This window comes from Schistocerca gregaria, chromosome 3 (genome assembly GCF_023897955.1).
Source record: "Schistocerca gregaria isolate iqSchGreg1 chromosome 3, iqSchGreg1.2, whole genome shotgun sequence".
Taxonomy (NCBI): domain Eukaryota; kingdom Metazoa; phylum Arthropoda; class Insecta; order Orthoptera; family Acrididae; genus Schistocerca; species Schistocerca gregaria.
The window spans coordinates 613,027,698-613,050,256 of record NC_064922.1 but is presented as its reverse complement, the minus strand read 5'-3'; the positions used below and the strand labels follow the sequence as shown (position 1 = coordinate 613,050,256).

The window sequence follows — 22,559 nt, the reverse complement described above, 5'->3', positions numbered from 1 at the left end:
CCAATGAAAAATTTGGAAAGGAAATAAGTTCATGTAGAACTTCTGTCACAGGCAGCAAAGTATTTGGAAGAACAATTGAACATAATGTATAGCATCTTCAAAACGGTGTTATTGTAAGCAAAACAGTACTTGTGAAGGCTTCTGTATATTGATTAACAATTCGTTGGAATATAAAGAAAGAGATGATTTTAAATTTCTAAATGAAGAGCTTGTATTTGAAAGTTGTTATGTAGAGCTAGAACAACAGAATATCATAATAATCTCTATATGCAGAATTCCAGGAGGTGATGTAAATACATTATTCTTAGGTAAATTCCAGTATCTCCTTTATAAAAATTATCAGTTGGCCATTATTAAGAGATCTTAAGATATGAAGTGTTCCCTCAGTGTATCTGTATGAAATAACTCTTTTCACAAGTTATAGCCCTAAATTCTTTTTGTCAAATAATTTCCAGCATAGTTACAAAACTAGAAACAAAGAAAGCTTCATGCTGCCTATACACAGGCTTAATCTTTTTGCACAGACTCCACAATATATGGGAATGAAAGTATACAATAAACTGAAAGACACAAATTTTAGAAAGGTCCAAACTGAGGCAGTAAAAAGAGAATTGTATAGCACCCTGATACAGAAATGTTATTTCTCTGTTGATGAATTTTGTAATGATGTGACCATCTGAGCAGATAAAAACAACAACAATAAATAATATTCAGATTTTATTGTGATTATATAAAAATATTGTATTCCATGTATAATTTATCATAGTTGTAAGCTGATGAGTCTCCTGTACATAAAATCAATGATTTAACTTGTACGTTATGAGACACTAGAATTCTGATTCTGACTCTGAGATTATATGATGAACATCAACAAAACTAAAACAAAAGTAATGGAGTGTAGTTGAATTAAATGAGTCAGTTCTGAGGGAATTAGATTACAAAATGAGAAACCAAAAGTAGCAGATGAGTTTTGCTATTTAAACAGTAAAATAACTGATGATGGGCGAAGTAGAAAGCATATGAAATGTAGGCTGGCAATGAGAAGAGAAGTGTTTCTGAAGAAGAGAAATTTATCATATAATATCAATATAAGTATTAGGAAATCATTTCTTAATGTATTTGTGTGGAGCACAACCTTATACCAGAGAAAAAACACAGTTGATAAGCAATTCAGACAAGCAGAGAATATAAGCTTTTGAAATGTGGTGCTATAGAATAATACTGAAAATTAGATGGATAAATCAAATAACAAATAAGGAGGTACTGAATTGAACTGAAGAAAAAAAATATGGATTAAAGAAAGGATTGGTTGATAAGACACATCATGAGGGAATTTCAGTTTGCAGTTTGGTAACAGAAGGATTTTTTAATTTTTTATTTGGGGGGAGGTGGGGTGGGGTGGGGGGGGGGGGGTCAGTATTGTTGAGGGAGACCATGAACTGAATACAGTAGGCATGTTCAAATGGATGTGGATTTGCAGAGGGGGAGAAGTTTGCAGCGGATTGACTGGTATAGAGAACTGCATTGTACCAGTCTTTGGACTGAAGACCATGACAACAATATGTTTTAGTGTTGCTCCTAACATCATCAACTTTATTACCTCTGAATGTAAAAGATCTTTTACATTGCCTTACTAAAAATATGTTTCTGTAGGTGCTCTTGCAATGCCTCGCTGGCCAAGTGTGTCTAGTGTGGGGTCAGATGCCACTCAGGTGAGTGGTAAGTCTGTGGAACAGTCACTGCTGACCACATGTGTTGGATCAGCACAGGAGTTGACGGAGCTGTTGGCACGCACTGCTGGCAGTCGACCTCTCACTTGGACACCCGCTGCTATACAGGCTCTTTTCTACTTCATGAGGTGCTCACAGGTGTGTTCTGTAGGAATATTAACTGCATTTAACTTTGTGAAATTAGCCATTTCATTATTTCTGATCACTTTCAGACCAGGAATATTTATGCATGTGCTTGTAATTGTGCTGTTTAAACTACAATTCCATGTAGGATGGAAAGTTTCATTTGGAAAACAAAAATGAGAGATTGTATGAATAATTATACTTCTTACTCTATAAACTCATGAGATAAGACAAATAATTTGTTATTTAAAAATATGAAGCTATTTTGTACTCCACAAGGAACCCATTCACCAGCTTGTTATGTATAGCATGATAGAAATTTCATATATCTGATTACGCTGTTTGAAACATGTTGTTGCAATAGCTGGAACATGCTGAATACTCAGCCCCAATCCAGGAGCTTGTTTATGAGCGAGCATATGTTGTGCTACCACCTTTGGTTGAGTGGCTGCGAGTGGCATCTGCCCATGCTGATCATCGCCATGCTCTTCATGTGGATCACGATGATGTATTTCAGGCTGCTCGGCTTTTGCTACCTGGGGTAGACTGCCCTGTACGACAAATTGGGTAAGTCTTTAGGACTTCGTGGTATTATTATTTTGATATTTCATTCTGTTATTCTTGTTGTTATTATCATTACTGCTGCTGCTACTAATACTATTATTATTCAGGAGCAGCATTAATGGTGAAAAATCATAAGTGACACTGTCAAATGTCAAGTGGAGGAGGAATTTCGAGTGTGTGTGTGTGTGTGTGTGTGTGTGTGTGTGTGTGTGTGTGTGTGTGTGTTTGAGCATAGCACTGAAATGCCTGTAATAATTTCATCCAAGCTTGGCACACACACATACACCTACGAATTTGTACCTGAAGATAATTAACATGAGAGGAAAACACCTCTTAAAAGCCCATTCATGGGGGTTAGGATTGGAATTGGAATTGGTGACGTGTAGACACAATTATAAAACATGTGTTTGCACTTTCAAACAAACTTTGTACATGAGGGAGTGTGGGGTGGTGACAGAAACACTTTTGCATGGGGGTGAGATATCACTTACTAACTGGCAGAAAGAAATGTGTTTGCATTGGGGTGAACATAGGAAGGTATTGATATAGAAAACAGTAAAAGATTACCGACATTAGTGTCATCCCAAGACCATGGAATCATTGACAGACAGACGCGATAGCAGCTGGATAATGACAGGTAATCCACCAGTTATGATGTCATTGAGGCCAACTACAGCATCTTATATATTGCATAAATGTCTATTTGGAGTGTGATCATGTGATTGCATAGTTTCTTATTTAACTGTCTTGATCACAAAGATCTTGAACAGAATTACTGGTTTTGACTATAAAATAGATGTGTTCAGAATCTAAAGTAGAAGTAAAAGAAATCTACTACAATAAGCTACTGACAGCCTAGGGAGAGACAACCATGACAGAACTCTTCCATCTGGTGAGAAAGATGTATGAGACAGGCAAAATACCCTCAGACTTCAAGAAGAATACAATAATACCAATTCCAATGAAAGCAGGTGATGACTGGTGGGAAAATTACTGAACTATCAGTTTAAAAAGTCACAGTTGCAAAATACTAACACATATTCTTTACAGAAGAATGGAAAAATTGATAGAGGCCGAACTCAGGGAAGATCAGTTTCGATTCTGGAGAAATGTAGGAACATGCGAGGAAATACTGACCCTACAACTTCTCATAGAAGATAGGCTAAGGAAAGGCAAACCTACCTTTGTAGAATTTATAGACGTAGAGAAAGCTTTTGACAATGTTGACTGGAATATTCTCTTTCAAATTCTAAAGGTGGCAGGAGTTAAATAAAGGGAGTGAAAGGCTATTTACAATTTGTACAGAAACCAGATGGCAGTTATAAGAGTCAAGGGGTATGAAAGGGAAGTAGTGGTCGAGAATGGAGTGAGACAGGGTTGTAGTCTATCCCTGATGTTATTCTGTCTGTATGTTGAGCAAGCAGTAAAGAGAACAAAAGAAAAATTTGGAGTAGGAATCAAAGTCCAGGGAGGAGAAATAAAAATTCTGAGGTTTGCCAACGACATTGTAATTCTGTCAGAGACAGCAAATGACTTGCAAGAGCAGTTGAACAGAATGGACACTGTCTTGAATGGATGATATAAGATGAGCATCAAAAAAGTAAAGCAAGGATAATGGAATGTGGTCGAATTAAATCAGGTGATGCTGAGGGAATTATATTAGGAAACAAGACACTTAAAGTAGTAGATGAGTAGTGCTATTTGGGAAGAAAAATGGCAGATGATGTTCAAAGTAAAAAGGCTATAGAATGTAGACAGACAGTGGTAAAAAAAGTGTTTCTGAAGAAGAGAAATTTGTTAATATAGAATATAGATTCAAATATCAGGTAGTCATTTCTGAAAGGAGTATAGCTGTGTATCGAAGTGAAACATAGATGATAAACAGTTTAGACAAGCAGAGAATAGAAGCTTTTGAAATGCACTGCTACAGGAGAATGCTGAAGATTAGGTGAGTAGATCATGTAACTAAAGAGGAGATACTGAATAGAATTAAGGAGAAGAGAAATTTGTGGCACAACCTGGTTAGAGGAAGGGAATGGTTGGTAGGACACTTCCTGAGACATCGAGGCATCACCAGTTTAGTGGGCAAAAATCGTAGAAGGGAAAGCAAGAGATGAATACATTGAACAGATTCAGAAGGATGTAGGTTGAAGTAGTTACTCAGAGGTAAAGAGGCTTGCGCAGGATAGATTAGCATGGAGAGCTGCACCAAACCAGTCTTTGCGCCGAAGACCACAACAATAACACAAGGAATAAAAACAAAGGACACAAAATATATACACACACCCACACTAATATCTCTCATTCTGATGCACTGCAATAAGTTATAACCATGTAAAAGAATGAGTCAAAACTGCCATGCATGCTTCAGCTGGATGTGTAGAGGATGCAAAGATATCCTAGTTAGGTCAATGGTGCATGCATAACATTCAGATAACTGTACAAAGTAATTAAAAGAAGATTCATTTAAAAGCACTATTCCCTAAAGTATTCTCAGTTGTACTGAGTAAGCAAAATATTTTTATATTTAACAATCTGAAAAATTGTCTTCTGACATTTTCAGGCTTCCAAAATGAGATTTTCACTCTGCAGCGGAGTGTGTGCTGATATGAAACTTACCGGCAGATTAAAACTGTGTGCCGGACCGAGACTCGAACTCGGGACCTTTGCCAAAGGTGCAGTGGTGGGCCCATCACAGTACCTTTGCCAAAGGTCCCGAGTTCGAGTCTCGGTCCGGCACACAGTTTTAATCTGCCAGGAAGTATCATTTTCAGGATTGTCAGAATTTAACAAAATGCTTAAAAATAAACACTGATTATGGGAATCATGCTAGAATAGAAAAATAGTGTGATGGCTGTAGAATTAGTATTATAAAGGAAGAAAATGGAATAAACTTTGAGGACACGTATATTGGTCTGTCCTCAGAGTCTTTCATGGTGGCATGTCTCAATAAAATCTTCTTGGTTTTCAAGCCATATCAATTTGAATAAAGTTTTTGAGTTTTCAATGGCTGTCTCCACTATTGTTGGGGCTGGCACAATTTTCTGCTCATATAGCCACAATTACGGCTACTGGCACCAATTAGAGAGGGCCGAAACAACACATGCATGGAAGGTGAGTTGGGAACTCACAGAAGCTCTGGGCTGCTGCAGAATCAAGTGACATCAGATGGCACAAGGCACCAGCGCCACCTTTGAAACTGTCGTTCCCGCCTTCTTACAGCATTATGCATCCATCGTTCCTTTCGACATCCAAAGCCTGGCCCCATGCCCTACTCAGTGTTTTCTCCTGGTCTCTGTTAAAATTGTTGCTGTTCATTCTAATCCAGCTGCCTCTTTTATAATGGAATCGCAGTATGGTGACACATGAGCCAAAACTCGTGTTCTCAAACTGTATTTTGTGTCCATTTTCCAGCAGTGATAAATTGTGGTTGACTTGTCGAGCTCCCTTTGTTTAATATGTCTCTTGTGCTCGGTACAATGTTATGCAACTGTGCGAATTGTCTGACCTATATAGATGCTGCCACACTTACTAGGGACACTTTACACACTAGGCACATGAAGAGCTATGTCATCTTTGACAGGGTGCAGCGTATCTTGTACCTTGGTGGTTGGCCGAAACACTGGTCTCAATCCATGTCTCTGCAGTAGATGTCCTAACTTGTTGCTCATTGCCCCACAGTATGGCAGAAAAGCTGTTGGCTTTGATTCTTCTGTCAGTTCACGTGATATCCTTCTCTGGTGACAACTGAAAGCATATGCAATGTCTCTCTTGGTATAACCATTCTTTCTGAACCCGTGTCTCAGGTGCTACAGTTCAGTTAGGTAATCATCGCCAAAAATAACTTTTACTCTGTGTATTAACATACTGAGTACCGCTTCCTTGTGTACAGGGTGCTGAAAATTATTAACATTTAAATATCGATCAATGTGCATCAGTTTTCTATACAACAATTGACTAAGCTGGCCTCCTGCCATCTGCTCAATTAAAACATCCAAGAACAGTAACTTCCCATCCTTCTCCATCCTGATGGTAGATTTAAGGTTGGGATGGACACCATTCATGTTATTGATTAACTGTTGCAGTTTATTTTCACCGTGAAGCCGTATGAGGAAGGTGTCATTGATGTACCTTAGGAAGCAAGACAGATGCAACACCACAGAGTTTAGACCCTTTCTCCCCATGGTGTTCCATGAAGAAATTCATGATTGCAGGAGACAGTGATGAGCCCATTACAACACCATCCTTCATTTCATAACATTCATCACAATACAAGCTATATGTTTTCTGCAGAACACTACAGAAAAACTTTACAATTCAATCTGGAAACAGTTGGTCCAAGAGATGCGCCATGTCTTGTACTGGCACTCTGATAGTTTCCACCACCTTGTACATGAGAAAGGGGTCTTGAACACATTAATCCACAGAGAAAAAGTTATTTCTGATGATGACCATCACAGTCTGTATTGCAGCATTTGAGACACATGTTCAGAGAGAATGATTATAGCAAGAGGAACATTGCAAATGCTTTCAGGTGGCATGGAAGGAGGACACCTCGTGAATCAGTGGAAGAAGCTAAGTGGTGGCTGTCCTGTGATGCTGTAGGGCAATGAGCAGCTAATTAGGATATGTACTGCAGAGACGTGGATTGTGGACCAGTGTTTTGGCTCACCCCCAAGATACGAGATATGTTGCGCCTTGTTAATGATGTCAGAACTCTTTGTATGCTCAGTGTGTACGGTGTCCCTTGTGAGTGTGGCAGCATCTATATAAGTCAGAAAATTTGCACAGATGCAGAGCATTGTTCTGAGCCCAAGAGACATATTAAACAGAGGGAGCTCAACAAGTTAACCATAACTGGTCATTGCCTGGAAAACGGACACAAAATACCGTCTGAGAACACTAAGAGTCTTGATTCATGCGTCAACAGACTGAGATTCCATTATAAAAGAGGTTAGAATGAACAACAACAATTTAAACAGAGAGCAGTGGTACACACTGAATAGGACATGGGGGTGGGCTTTGGATGGCGCAAGGAAGCAACAATGGATGCTTAACACTTGTAGGGAGGCAGGAACAGCAGTTTCAGATGTGGCACTGGCCCCTCATGGCACCTGAAATCACTTGGTCCCACAGTGGCCTGGAGTTGCTATGAGCTGCCCAACTCACCTTCTGTGCATGCATCTTTTCAGTCCTCTCTGACTGGTGCCATGGCTATATAAGTAGAAAATCGTGCCAGCCCCGGCAGTCAGTAGTTTTATTCTTGATGAAGAAGGCGGAGACAGCCATCAAAGGTTCGAGAGTTTTGTTTGCATTGACACAGCTTGATAACGGAGTAGATTTTATTTATGTACAGGGTGATTATAATTAAAGTAAATAATGTCTAAGGTGTATGTTTGACGTTAAACAAACTGTACTCAGTGTACATGGGTTTAGAGGCGTGATACTGTTAGTTACATAAGCCCATCCTCCACAGCAAGGTCATATCACACCAGATGTGAAAAATTGGTTTTTAACTGTCCTGAGGCAAAAAACTGCATAAAAAGCATCACTCACACTGGTTTTTAAATGTCCTGAGGCCAAAAATCGCATAAAAAGCATAAGCCAAAATCAAATCAGATTGTTATTTTCCATGTGACTGTTCAAAATGCTGTCCACCATTTTCTGCAACAAGTTGAAATTGGAGCATGTTCCACAACTGATCAAAGTGTTTCTGGGGTGACATTTAGAATGTGTGCCGCAGTGTGTGCCTTCAATGCAGCTAAGTTTGCAATTGGAATGCTGAACACAACATCTTTCAGATAGCCCCACAGCCAGAATTCATATGGATTAAGATCAGGTGATGAGGCTGGCCAGGCTGTAGGGAAATGGCAGCTGATAATTCTAGCATTTCCGAAATGGCGCTTCAGTAGCTGCTTAAGTGGATTTGCAATGTGCAGAGATGCACCATCATGCATAAAAATGATCCCATCCACACATCCATGCTGTTGGAGAGCTGGAATGACGTGGTTGCTCAAAAGACATCATAGCACTTGCCAGTGATGGTACAGGTAACAGGGCCACAAGTACATGTCTCTTCGAAAAAATATTGACTCATGATAAATGATGTCATAAGCCCACACCACACCATAGCTACCTCTTCAGGATGAAGTGTTACTGGTTGATTTGTGTGTGGATTTTCCATTGCCCGTATTCAATAGTTCTGTGTACTGGCATATCCTGTCAGATGGAAGTAGGCTTCATCTGTCGACAAAATCTTCCGTGGCCAGTCATTGTCCACTTCCATGCAGGCAATAAATTCTAAAGCAAAGTCCTCTCTTGCTTGCAGGTTAACAGGAAGCAACTCATGCATGTGGGTAATTTTGAAAGGGTAGCAAAGAAGGAGGTTTTGTAGGATTTTATGCACCGTGCTCACGGGTATGTCCAATTTTCGGGCAATTCTCCATGCACTACACGTCTGCACACCACCACTTGTCCCCTCCTGCATTGCTGCTTCCATTGATGTTGAATCAATTCATTTCCTCCCTCTTCCAGGTTGCACACTAAAAGAATCCGTCTTTTCGAATTTCCAAATCATTTTCTCCAGACCCATGGTAGTCATCGGACCAACACCTTTTTTCAAACCCTTCAATGTCTGGAACTTCTGCAGAGCGATGTGTGCACAGTTATCATTCTTTTAATACAGCTTTACAAGCAGAGCGTGATCCTGCATTGAGACAGTCATGGTGAATGTCATAGACGTGAAAGGAGGAAAAGTCGTGTACCCAGCATGTTTATACCAACTGCAATGGGCCGTGCACATTATGGGTGTTTTCATTTACGTATTCTGACACATATAGTGCCATTTATTGATCAATTTATACACTTTTTTTCTTATGCCATACATTTCCCCCCTTCTCCGACAATATTCTGTTGCAATTTTACATCATTCTGACCAGTGGTGTCATTTCTACAGCATTTTGAAAGTTTAACTTTAATTATAATCACCCTGTATATTGACCTGTCTCTCATATTCCAGTATATGTTGTGATTAAAACAATAAGTAATAAAAACAAAAATAAAACAAAAAAGTGTGAAGTGATACAAAATAAGCAAATTGCAACAACAGTTCCATAAAATAAATGAGACATACCAAAATTTTGTAGCGGGAAAGTAGTGAAGTGCATCAGTTAGTGCCAAATGGTGCAAGCTACTCGTAGTGTCGTGCTTATTTTGGCTACAGCCCTTGTTCTGTTATTTGAGGTAACAGATGTTCCTGCAAGGAGCAGCATGCTGCCACTTGTGCTGTGTGTCCACAAGGATCTGTAGATGACAGTGGCACTGTTGAACTCTTCAAGCCTTTTATGGTGCACAGGAGCACTTCAGACTAGAAATTCACAAGTCAGAGTTTTTGAAGTAAAAGTTTTGGTTGAAATCACTTTGGTTGTTAAGAAGACAATTGGGATGCTGTCTCTTACTGCCAAAAGGTTTCAGCTCTGCCAAATTGCTGAGGCATGCAAAATTTTCAAATTGTATACTGTGTCCGTCATTTGTATTTCTGATTTTTCAAGTGATCACCAAAAGCTATTTTGTTGCAAGAATACCTGTGTGCCATAAATCTTGTTTGAAAAGTACATCCAATCTGTCCAATGTAAAAGCAATTACAGTCATCACATGAAATTTTATAAATGCGTGAATTTGAATGTTTACTGTTTTTCTGGTCAGTTGTATGACAAAGACACATCTGAAAAGTGTGTTAGTTTGAGGGCATAATTTTACTACTCTGGATTTGCAGAAATAATTTTCCATTTTATGGGACACTTGCATTGATGCTCCATCACATTTTATTGTCTTGCTGTCATTATTCGGCTATTTGTTTCCATTTGCTTTCATTTGCTTTTTAGTCCTGTAATACATGTAAATTACATCTTTACCTTTATACTCCTTAACATATGCTATTTGTTTAAGGATGTTGAGTTACTTATCTATTTCTTCTTGTGACAAAGGGAGCCATGTCATATTGTGAAGGTTCGTTGAATTAAAGAAAACTTTTATTGTATAATTGAGGATAGCATGATTTTGCATGGATTATGCTGTGTGCAGTGATGAGTTTTCTATAAATGCCAAACGAGTGCTTATTGTTTTTTTTTTTTTTTTTTTTTGTTATTTGTGGGTCTAGGAAATTTATAGTGTTCTCGTTTTCTCTTGCTACTGTGAGATTAGTCTTTGAGTGCATTGAACTTATCGTCTGGCCAAAAATTATTAATGTCATTTTTTTGTCCTTTGTAAGGAAAAATTATATCATACAAGTATCTTTGAAAATAGACAGTGCTTTGTTTAAAAATAGAGAATTCAAAGAAAAACCCATTTTCCAAATACATTGTTATGTTTACAATATATGTATGTTGGAATATGAAAGATAGACCAATATCCATGTTCTTGAACTTTGTTGGAAAGTAGGAGATGAGGTAGTGGCAGAAGTAAAGCTGTGAGGACGGGGCGTGAGTCGTGCTCGGGTAGCTCAGTTGGTAGAGCACTTGCCCGCCAAAGGCAGAGGTCCCGAGTTTGAATCTCGGTCCGGGACACAGTTTTAATCTGCCATCAGCGCACACTCAGCTGGAGAGTGAAAATCTCATTCTGGAAACCTCCCCCAGGCTGTGGCTAAGCCATGTCTCTACAATATCCTTTCTTTCAGGAGTGCTAGTTCTGCAAGTTTTGCAGGAGAGCTTCTGTAGAGTTTGGAAAGTAGGAGACGAGGTACTGGCAGAGGTAAAGCTGTGAGGATGGGGCGTGAGTCTTGCTTGGGTAGCTCAGTTGGTAGAGCACTTGCCCACAAAAGGCAAAGGTCCCGAGTTCAAATCTCGGTCCGGCACACAGTTTTAATCTGCCAGGAAGTTTCAACTTAAAGGCACTCTTTCTTTGTTGTGGAGTAGTTCATCTTGGTCTTGGAGAGTACTGTGGAAGCATAAGTTCTCCTTTTCAGCACCTTCCAGAATTTGTACTAGACCTGCACCTATTCTATAACTACTATCTTTGGTGTGAAGTTCTGTCTCAGCATTCTCATCATACAGTGCTAGGACTGTAGAAGAAGTTATAAGGACAAGGGAAGATCTTTCATGCATCCTGGTTCCAGGCAAATTTGGGGCTCACAGCAGTAGTTCATGCAAGAGACACACCTTGATACAGAAGTCCATTGTAAATCACCAGTAGTACAAGTAAATTCCAAGAAAACTTCTCACATCATGAATGTGCTGAGAATGGGGAAAAACTGCAATTGCTGCTATTTTCTTGGATCGAGGACAGGCTCCATTGCCATGAACTAGATGCTCCAAGATTTTTATTTCTTGGGCAATGAAGAGGCTTTTTTTTCAGATTCATGTGGAGGCTTGCTGACGAGCATACTTCAACAAGGTTGTCAGACAGCTTCGACATTCTTCAAATGTTGTTGAAAAAACAATAGTGTCGTCCAGATAGCACAGACACATTCTCCATTTAAAGCAGGAAAGTAGGCAGTCTATCACACGTTCTAAGTCAGTTGGAGTGTTACAAAGTCCAAATGGCACAACTACAAATTCATAGAGGCCATCAGGGGTTATGAAGGCAGTCTGTTACCTGACAGCATTGTCAGCCTCGATTTCTAAGTAGCCTGTTTGCATGTCCATAGTTGAGAAATATTGTGCACCTTCAAGCTGTCTAGGGTGTCATTAGTGCATGGCAATGGATGGACATCTTTTTTGTGATTTTGTTCAGCTGTCAATAGTCAATGTAGAAATGCGATGTGCCATCCTTCTTCTTCACAAGAACCACAGAAGAGTATCAAGGACACACTGAAGATTCAGTGACATCATCTTGCAGCATCTTCTACTTACTTTTGGATTATCAAGTATTCAGCTGCCTGGACCCTATACAAGCACTATCTGATTGATGTGGATTACCAGTCCTGATACTTTGATTTACTGGGGGCTGATTCATCTGTCTTTTCTCTGATCTTGATTTGAAAGCAATTAAAAATTGATGCAGAACAGCTTTCACTGACATACCTCAGTCAGGCTAGATACTATTGGTAGTTAAATAGTAGCTTACCCGTCTATGTTGTCTGTTTCAGGAGTAGCGCAAGATTCTTTGTTGATGAGACTAAGCCACCCTTTATGGATTGGTCCAGCTGTCGCTACACACATACATGAAGGGATGGTTTGTGGCTGCTTGAACAGCTAGCGATCCAAAGTTCTCCTTGATCATATACAATGTTTATGATCATCACTGGCACGCAGATCTCTTTTTTTGAGCCTGAGTAGTTTTTGCATTCAACAAAAGCCTCGCAGTTTAACTGAAAATCTTAATGGACAGCTGGAATTTGTTTTATTGATAATGCTGGGATAATAACATCTTCAGTGGCAGACAACTGCCCAGAGGAATTTTCAGTATGTGTACTTCTTGGAATAGCTTTGTCAGTCTGAAGCTCTGACTTGCCATAGTCTGTGGCAGCCTGTGGTGCCTGCAGAAAATCTGAACTGAGAATAACATTATAACTATATTCTGCTAAAACAACAGATTTGTAAGGCTGCATTCTGTCATTAATGGTTATTCTTGCAGTTCATATTCCTGATGGCTGCACATATTTTTCACTTGCGACTTTCAGCACAGTAGCTCTTGTATCATGAAATATAGTCCTCTTCAGCCAAGATTTTTATCAATTCCACCTCACCTCCATAGACAGTTGCCTTGCTTATTCTTCCTCTATTCTAGCACCTGTGTACAGTGACAGGAAATGCCTATGACCTCATACACAGTACAGTGATAGGTTTTGCCCCATAGTTCACCAATAATTGTGCACAGTTGAGTGACATGAGTAGGACTGTTGTGATAGTTCTCCATCCTCCAAATGTCTGCATTTCTGTGGGGGTGTTGTACTTGGTGGAGGAGTTGGTTGTCGGTGCATTGGTCGGATGCTGGGTTGTCGTTTGACAGTTACGGCACAAGTTCGAGTTGGGTGAGCCCACTCCTCAGGGCATGTTCAACTACTGGCAGAGATCAGTGCCAAGGATCAATATGGGGTCGACATTCACAGTTACTATCTCTTGTGTAGTCAGTCTGGCATTTCTGGCTGCCATACAATACTGTACCTCTTTCCTTACTAAATGGCATATGAAAGAGGTGAGCTCACAGCAGTCTTCCACGACTGCCCTAGGTACAACATTTGGCAGTCTGTCACACCTCTTTCATCCCATACCTTTTCTGTTTTTGATTCACATGCCCCACTTGATGAATTCCTCTGTTGTGACATCCTCTACCAGAAGAGCTTGGTACATGTCTTCTATGACTTGTTTCATAAAGTTTGACATTTTGTCAGTTTTTGTCATATTTGGATTTATGAAGTGGCGTAGTGTTACAACATCTGCATTTATGACTGTGTAGTTTCCCCGTGACAGTGACCCCTGTTATTCAGTTGTCTTTTCGATAATCAGACTTGTTGCGAATTGACACCAAACATTTTCTTCAGTAAAATGTGCAATTTGTCACAGCTGTTTGAGTGCCTCTTCATTGTTCTTGAACCACTGGTCTGTGCCAGCTGTGTAAAAGTACACATTTGCCAAGCACATCAGTGTAATTCCATCCTTTGTATTTGGTGTCTTGGCCAAAACTTTTCATCCATTTCATCAGATCCCAGCCAGGTTTGCAGAAAACACTGATGGATGCCTGATGTTTGGGATCTGCCTGTCTCCTGAATATATGGATCTTAGGAATGTCCATGTAGGTGACGGTTTTCATGTTGCATAATTGGAGCCACGGTGATGAAAATGTTTTGAAGTAGCTGGTATCTCTACCAAAACAATGTAATGACAAAACCATGATCAAGTCCAAATCTGAAGGCAGGGTCTTCAGTGAAGTACAACACTTAAACTCAAAATAAGTTTATTAGTGACCCTAATGTACAGCCAGAACATAACTGAACTAGTGGGCAGATAGTACAACTGTGTATACAAACTGACCCATATTTAGGACTCCTGACACACCTGGGGAAAAAAAGGTCTCTGGTGCCCACCCTCCCCCAACCCCCAAAGACTTGAAGTACAGATATTTATTATTTTATTTAACAAGGACATTGATCAGCCAGAACATTATGACCACTGACCTACTATCAATATAAACCCATCCAGGCAATAGCAGCATCACCTGGCGAAGACACACACACACACACACACACACACACACACACACACACACACACACACACACACACACACGGTGCATGTAGTATCTGTGAGCATGCTGTCCATGTATAGACTGGAGAAGGCACGTGATCTGAGAGTTTGACTGAGGGCATATTGCAATGACCCAGAGGCTGAGCACAAGTACTTCGGAAATCCAGTACTTGTTGGGTGTTTGAGGAGTGCTGTGGTGAAACCACACCCAGACATCATGGAGTTGGGTGGCCAACCCTCATTACAGATGTCGAATGTTTTAGGCTGAGCAGACTAGTAAAACAGGACAGGTGATGAACAGTGGTAGAAGTAACATCAAACTTTAATGCTGCGCACATTACAAGTGTGTCTGAACAGACAGTGCTCTGAACACTCCTAACGATGAGCCTCCACAGCTGAAAACCCGTGGATGTGCCTATGTTAACACCACGACATTGGCAACTGTGACTTAAATGGGCATGTGACCTTCAGAGCTGGACGATGATGTAATGGCAGAGCAGATGCGTGGTCTGATGAATCACAATACCTTCTTCGTTGTGCTGGTGGAAGGGTGTGAATCCAGGGGAACAGCTCCTTGACAAGTGGCTCCATTGTGCTCTGGGGAACATTTGCGTGGGCAACCATGGGTCCAGTGCAAAGGCACCATGATGGCCAAGGAGTGTTATACACTGGTTGCAAACCATGTACACTTCTTCGTGACAGTCACGTTTCCTGAAGGTAGTAGTATTTTTTGATGAGATAAAGCACCATGTCACAAGGCCAGGCATGTGATAGAGTGGTTCAAGGAACACAGTGTTGAGTTGCAATGAATGAACTGGCCCCCCAGTCCGCCATATCTGAACCTAATTGAACGCATCTGGAATGTAATTGAATGTTGTGTCAGAGCTAATCCCTCCCCCCCCCCCCCTGCCCACCTTGAATTTATAGGAATTAGGTGGCTTTAGTGGGCAGATTGGTGCCATCTCCCTCCAGTGACTTACCAAGGCCTCACTGCTTCCATTATCTGTGCCAGTGGTGGACATACAATCTATTAGGTAGGTGATCAGTGTTACCTACATTACATTTAGAAAGGTACTAGGGTCAAAATACCAATTATTTAAATAACAAGGTGTTTTTCTTCCTTGCTCTGTCATTTGCAAACAAGTTCTTGATTTCTTCATAGTCCAGTTTCACTGACAAGTCTGAATCAGTAGCAAGCACACCAAGGTAACTATGATGATCCTGTTTTTGCAATGTCCTTAAATAATTACTTAGCATCTTAGAGTAGAAAATGATCTTTCTGTTGAGCAGTTGGATGCAGGAGTACTCAAGTATATTTGAAGATCTAGCTTAGAATTTGGGTAAACATTTTCTAAGTTGCACTACTTGCCCAATTCTGGAAGAGAATAAGACTCATTTTCATTCTTTACAGAAGAGATCAGCTTCTGAGGTGTAAACATTCAAGTACAAATGCTGAATCTTCAAGATCTGAACTGTAGACTTGCTGAAGCCTGGATGACATTTCCTGGATTTCAGATGGACTTAGCTTCTTCAAGCCTGGCAAAAACATAAATTGTTTTTGCTGAAGTCCTTATAGAAGAAACTCTTTGTATTCCATTTTTCAGTCAATTTATCTAAAACCAGAGAGGAAGGATACCTGCACCTTGTGTGATTCATTAGTTTCATTAATGTTTGAATCAGATTCATCAAAGAATTCTTTGTTTCTCTTATTGCATTTCTTATTCACTTGCCATTTCATTTAATAAACTAAACCTAACTGAATTCAGTTGTCCACCTGAAAATTATTCAGAGTGCATCTGCTACTCTCTGCTGTTATAGGCCCATGCATGCTGTAAAAAAGTTAACAAAACTGTGATGATAAGTCAATTCATCATTTGACTTCCAGAAGTTATAAAATATGCCTGGAAAGTTTAAATAAATACATTATTTTGTTTATGAACAGGGGAAACGTGCATGAATGTCTTTTCTTAAGGTCTTTTTAATAAGTTAACAAGACCATGCTGGTAGGCTGTACCTAAACGACACAGTGTAACATAATTATCAGTCAAAAATGAAACATGTAAGAGTGCTCTCTCATAACTTAAAGAAGGAATTGTTTAACATCACTGTATCAAGCTATTTTTTACCTTTACTAATAGTATCAAGAATAAACGATGCTAAGTAACACACATCTGTGTCTGCATCAACAAATATTTCCCAGTGAGTGAGAAATTTAAATTTGAGGAATGTGTACATGGTGTGGATGCTATTTAGTACTGCTAATGTGCATCAGTTAATTTTCCACTGTGAGCAGGAGATTTAAATTTTAAGAACTTGGTTGATGCCCATGGTTTTCATACAGTTTTTCAAAAATGGTGCTAACCCCTAAAACCTGCCACCGTGGAACGTTGCCCGGTTTTCCTCCCCCTAATTATGGCCTAGCATACAAGTGTAGATTATCCAGAATGCTAATATGTATACAAACGTACAATATTCCAGAATCTACTAACATTACAAAATAAAATATTTGAAGATTCCAGAAATGATAAATGCAAAATAACAAAAAATTGCTGATGGTTGTGTTTGAACTGGAGACCTACAGCAAGGCAGCATGGCTAACCACTATGGCACAGTTCATGCACCACAGCTCAGAGTAGTATGGCTTCTTTGTCAATTTGTACTGCTGTTTTCGCTTGAGCTGGTGTTCTGGGTAATGAGAGACAGAAACTGTTGAGGAAAGACTGAAGCAAGTAGTGTAAGATGATAAAAATAATCAAAAGAGATTAGAGTTGAAGATGAAAGCAACAATAAATAAGGAATGAAAAGTAATGTTTTAATGGAAAGAATACTGAAGAAATTTATGTGGGGGAAAGAGAGTGAAGGGAATGTATTGTAATAGGAGGAGAACTGTTATTTTCTGAGTAATGACTCACAATTGTTTACAGTTCCCCCTATGTTTGCTTTAAGGTTGTATTTGTTTTTGACAATTTCTTGCCTGACCAAATTAATTCAATTGAGACAATTGGAGTTTCATATTTTTCAGTTTTAAAACAAGAATTATTAGATATTCATTGGCATATCAGGAATTTCACATGTGTTGAATTATTGATTCATTCATTTATGGATACATACATATACACATCATGTTACATAGATATCAGTGTGAAGAAGAATCTTCATAGCTGTGGAACAGGTGAAGAGTACTTTATTGGGGGAGCTTCTGTATGCTAAAATAACTACCAATTATCCTTTGTGGCAATTTGCTTTTATGATATTAATTAAGAGTGTGGTTAAAAAATGGACATGTAAGTGAATAAATAAGTGAAGACTATTCTGGTAATTATCTCACTTGAGTTGTATCTGCTTATGTCTGTGAGATGCTGCACAAAATTTGTATAAGAAGTCATGTAAATCCTAACTTAGGGCAAGCTTTTCAAATTAACATCGCTCAGTGGATGATGTATCACTTTCACTGTTTGTTTATTTAAGAAACTCCATATTGGACCTCAGAAGACTAAAGTGGATCACTACAGTTCTTCCCACTGCAGAAAATAAGTTCAGATACTAACTTAGAATAGAACACAAGTCCTCCTTGTCTACTGACAGGATGTATACACCCTGGAACAACTGGGAAATGTGGGAAAAACAAGAGAATTTTTTCATCCAGGAAAACCCTGGGAATCTTTTAGATCTCTGCAGATTTTTCACTGTTTTGGTACTCAGTTAAATTATTGTAATTTTTCTGGTAAGAACTGATACTTCAATAGAGAATTTTGCTTTAGCCCACTATTGCAGACTAATACTGCAGTAGTAAAACATAAACAAGAGAATAGCCCCAAAATAAATTTTAAATTGCAAAGAAAATGCACCATTTATAACAACAAAATGTAGTGCACACACAAGTGTCTGCCAGCAGCAAAACATGTCTAAAGGCTTTAGGATGAAGATTATGCAGTACTTCATAACAACAAACTGCTTTCAATGAGCGCGACATCACAAATGTTTATATTTGTTGCAAGTTTCTGGAAACTGTTGTGAATGACTGTTTGAAAAGCATTACTTTCAAAGTAAATTTCCTTTTATGCAAGATGAATTATGTTATGTGAGAGAATGTGAGATGAATTTCTTAAATTTCAGAGCATTTGACTCTCATTCAAACCTTAACACTTTCAGTACTAGCAACTTTGGGCCCAGAGGACCAACCATTTATGCCATTATTTAAAATTTTACACTTAAATTTATGTCTGATATATCTTAAAGAGTAACACTTTCTAAAAGAGGTCAAACTTCTAGGTTAGTTTTCCGTATTTCTTTTAATTCTTTCATATATAACAAATTATACAAAATATATATTAAAAACAAAGATTCCAAGACTTACAAAGCGGGAAAGTGCTGGTAGATAGGCACAATAAAATAACACACAAACACACACACAAAATTATACAAAAGGAATGACAAAAAGGATAATTATCCTTATAAAAAGGTGTGAGTTGATGTCTTGAGCAATTTCACACATAATTAGCTTCTCTATGGAAAAGTTGAAGTGCTCGACAGAACATGTATTCAGTCAGATTACCCACAAAATGTTTGGTGCGCAGCACTGAAATTTATGACCCTGCTTGTCAGAAATATTCAACTACTGAAATTTAAGCTGTACTTTTAGGATCCTGCCTAACCACCCACTCGGAGAAAAAAAACAACAAACAAATTTTTGACGATCAATATTATATGTGAATGCTTAGCTCATCTTGTAGGTATACTGTGTGTGTCTTAATTTAACCATTAACTTTTCCTAATTGATTGTTCATGCTACTTTAAAGTTTCTTAAAGTGCTGGGAAGTTCTACACCAGTGTATGAAACCTTTAGTATTCTAACAATTGATAAATTTTACAGCTCTGAGGGTAAGTATATTGTCAATTAACACAGGAAAACCTGAGGTATTGCATATTTTCACCCAGGAAAAAGTGTATTTTTAATCAGGAAATCTGAGAAAAATCTGAGAAATTTTTTTCTTACTTGCGTATACACCTGACTGATTTTGACTATTAGACGATGAAGACAGTTCTTGTTAGAATAATATAGTATCAATAAAAGTATATTCAGTGTCTCATTGGGCAATGTAAGTCTGCATCCATTCATCCATCTTTATTGACGATGTTCTCATACCAAAAATTTAAGACAAACTGATGAATGGCAAGTGGAATTAACAAATTGTTCTCATTTAAGATGATACTGGCGAGAGCATTATTTAGGACTACTATAGGTGAAAGATTCTTAGTTAATGAGATAAGCAAAAAACAAGCATACTGTTAATGAGAAAATATGAATACTGGAATACTGTTGGTAATATAAAGACTATTTGTGGTTTGGATTTTAAAATCATCTACATTTACATCTACATCTAGATCTGTACTCTGCAAACCACCGTGAAGTACATGGGAGAGAGTATGTCATGTACCAGTTATTAGATTTTCTTCCTGTTCCACTGACATATGGACCACAGGACAAATGATTGTTTGGCTGCCTCTATGCATGCTGTAATTATTCTAATATTGTGCCCATGATTCTTATGTGAGCAATACATACAGGTTGTAGCATAATCAAAGCGTTGTCATTTAAAAACCAATTCTTGAAACTTTGTTAGTAGAGTTTCTTGGGTTAGTTTACACCTAGTTTCAGGAGTCTGTCAGTTCAGTTTCATCTCTGTGACACTCTCCCACAGGTCAAAGTAATCTGTGACCATTCATGCTTCTCTGTATACTTTCAATATCCTCTGTTCGTCCTACTTGGTTCATGTCCCACACACTTGAGCAATATTCTAGACTAGGTCAGATGAGTGATTTGTAAGCAAATCTCCTTTGTAGACTGATTGCACTTCCCCAGTATTCTACTAATAAACCAAAGTTTACCAATAGCTTTACCCACAACTGAGCCTGTGTTATGCCCATGTGTTTGCCTGAGTTGGCTGACTCCAAAAGTGACCCATTGATATTATAGACATTGGATATTACATTTTTGTTTTGTTTTGTAAAGTGCACAATCTTACATTTCTGAACATTTAAAGCTAGTTGCTAGTCTTTGCACCATTTTTAAATCTTATCAAGATCTGATTGAATATTTATACAACTTCTTTCAGGTAGTACTTCATTATAGATAACTGCATAACCTGCAAAAACCTGAGGTCACTATTAATATTAATATACAGCAGGAACAGCAATGGTACCAACACACTTCCCTGCAGCACACTCAAAGTTACTTCTATATCTGACAATGATACTCAATCAAAGACAACATGCTGTGCCTTCCTACCAAAAAGTACCCAGTCCAGTCACAAATTTCAGTAGATTCCCCACATGGTTGAACTTTTGACAGTAACAATAGGTGTGGTACTGAGTCAATTGCTTTTCTGAAGTCAAGAAATACTGCATCTATCTGACTGTCTTCATCCAAAGCTTCCAGTATGGCATGTGAGAAAAGGATGAGTTGGGTTTCGCATGATCAAAATCTTCAGAATTCATGCTGGTTGGCCTGGAGGAGTTCATTATGTTTAAGCTCAGAATGTTTTCTAAAATTCTACAAGAAATTGATGTCAAGGATATTGGTGATAGTTTTGTGGATCACTTCTACTACCCTTCTTGTAGATGGCTATGACCTGTGTTTTCTTGCAATTTCTTGTTCAAGGGATCTATGTTAGATTAGTATTAGAAGAGGAGCCAACTTGGTGACAAATTCAGTGCAGAATCTGATAGAGGTTCCTTCAGATCCTGGAACTTTGTTCAGTTTTAACAACTTCAACTCTTTCTCAATACCAATGACACTGATACTGATTTCACTCACCTTTCTGGTGATTTTTTGTGGGTCTTCAAACTGGTTTGTGAGGCCTGCCATGAATTCGTCTCCTGTGCCAACCTCTGCATCTCAGAGTAGCACTTGCAACCTATGTCCTCAATTATTTGTTGGTTGTATTACAATCTCTGTCTTCCTTTGCAATTTTTGCCCTCTACAGCTTCCTCTAGTACCATGGAAGTCAGTCCCTCGTGTCTTAACAGACGCCCTATCATCCTGTCCTTTCTCCTTATCAGTGTTTTCCACATATTCCTTTCCTCTCCAATTCTGCACAGAACCTTCTTATTCCTTACCTTATCAGTCCACCTAATTTTCAGCATTTGTCTGTAGCACCACATCTCAAATGTTTTGATTCTCTTCTGTTCTGGTTTTCCCACAGGCCATGTTTCACTGCGATACAATGCTGTACTACAGAGGTACATTCCCAGAAATTTCTTCCTCAAATTAAGGCCTATGTTTGATACTAGTAGACTTCTCTTGGCCAGGAATGCCCTTTTTGCCATTGCTAGTATGCTTTTGATGTCCTCCTTGCTCTGTCAGCCATTGGTTATTTTCGGCCTAGGTAGCAGAATTCCTTAACTTCCTCTACTTCATGACCATCAATCCTGATGTTAAGTTTCTCACTGTTCTCATTTCTACTACTTCTCATTAATTTGTCTTTCTTCGATTTACTCTCAGTCCACATTCTGTACTCATTAGATTGTGCATTCCATTTGGAAGATCATGTAATTCTTTTTCACTTTCACTCAGGATAGCAATGTCATCAACGAATTGTATCACTGATTTCTTCTCACCTTGAGTTTTAATTCCACTCCTGAATGTTTCTTTTATTTCAATCATTGCTTCTTCGATATTCAGATTGAATAGCAGGGGTGAAAGACTACATCCCTGCCTTACATCCTTTTTAATCCATGCACTTAATTCTTGGTGATCTACTCTTATTATTCCCTCCTAGCTCTTGTATATATCATATATTACTCATCTCTCCCTATAGCTTACCCTATTTTTCTCAGTATTTTGAACATCTTGCACAATTTTACATTGTCAAATGCTTTTTCTAGTTGGAGATACGCTATGAACTTGTCTTGATTTTTCTTTAGTCTTACTTTCATTATCAACTGCAAGGTCAAAATT

The 22,559-nt window shown here is 38.7% G+C and overlaps 1 protein-coding gene across 4 annotated transcripts in view; it reads left to right on the top strand.

Moving 5' to 3' along the window:
* LOC126354385 (ankyrin repeat and BTB/POZ domain-containing protein 2) overlaps positions 1-22,559 on the top strand; it is a 592,792-nt gene that overhangs the window by 492,778 nt on the left and 77,455 nt on the right. For all 4 annotated transcript variants that reach the window (XM_050003989.1, XM_050003988.1, XM_050003986.1 and 1 more), the window contains 2 exons: positions 1,654-1,868; positions 2,218-2,420. In XM_050003989.1, the coding sequence (XP_049859946.1) occupies positions 1,654-1,868; positions 2,218-2,420 (418 nt within the window). The remainder of the gene's footprint in view (positions 1-1,653; positions 1,869-2,217; positions 2,421-22,559) is intronic.